Genomic DNA, 333 nt, shown 5'->3' with positions numbered 1-333 from the left:
CCCCCTTCCAGCCCTTCTCCCCCGGCTTGGGAAGGGACGTCGCGCCCACGCGGTTCCAGATTCACGCGTGACCCGGCCAGGCGGCGACTCCGACAGGCGGCTGTCCGGGTCCCCGATGCCCTCGGCAAGCCCCTGCGGACCCCCGCTCCCCTTGGCTCGTCCCCTTTGGCTCGTCCCCCGGGACCGCGCTGCAGTTGCCTCCCCTCCGCGCGGGACCAGTCCTCGGCCAGCCCCTGCTCCCCCTTCCAGCCCTTCTCCCCCGGCTTGGGAAGGGACGTCGCGCCCACGCGGTTCCAGATTCACGCGTGACCCGGCCAGGCGGCGACTCCGACA

The 333-nt window shown here is 73.6% G+C and overlaps 1 protein-coding gene across 1 annotated transcript in view; it reads left to right on the top strand.

Moving 5' to 3' along the window:
* Positions 1-309, top strand: part of NTN3 (netrin 3) — a gene marked incomplete at its 5' end in the record, with an annotated part of 3,363 nt that extends 3,054 nt beyond the window's left edge. Inside the window, one exon of the mRNA XM_011962461.1 lies at positions 97-309. Within this exon, the coding sequence (XP_011817851.1) occupies positions 97-309 (213 nt within the window). The remainder of the gene's footprint in view (positions 1-96) is intronic.
* Positions 310-333: the final 24 nt, after the last annotated feature.

The sequence above is a fragment of the Colobus angolensis genome, unplaced genomic scaffold, assembly GCF_000951035.1.
Source record: "Colobus angolensis palliatus isolate OR3802 unplaced genomic scaffold, Cang.pa_1.0 Scaffold59, whole genome shotgun sequence".
Classification (NCBI taxonomy): domain Eukaryota; kingdom Metazoa; phylum Chordata; class Mammalia; order Primates; family Cercopithecidae; genus Colobus; species Colobus angolensis.
This window is presented reverse-complemented; position numbering and strand designations above follow the sequence as displayed.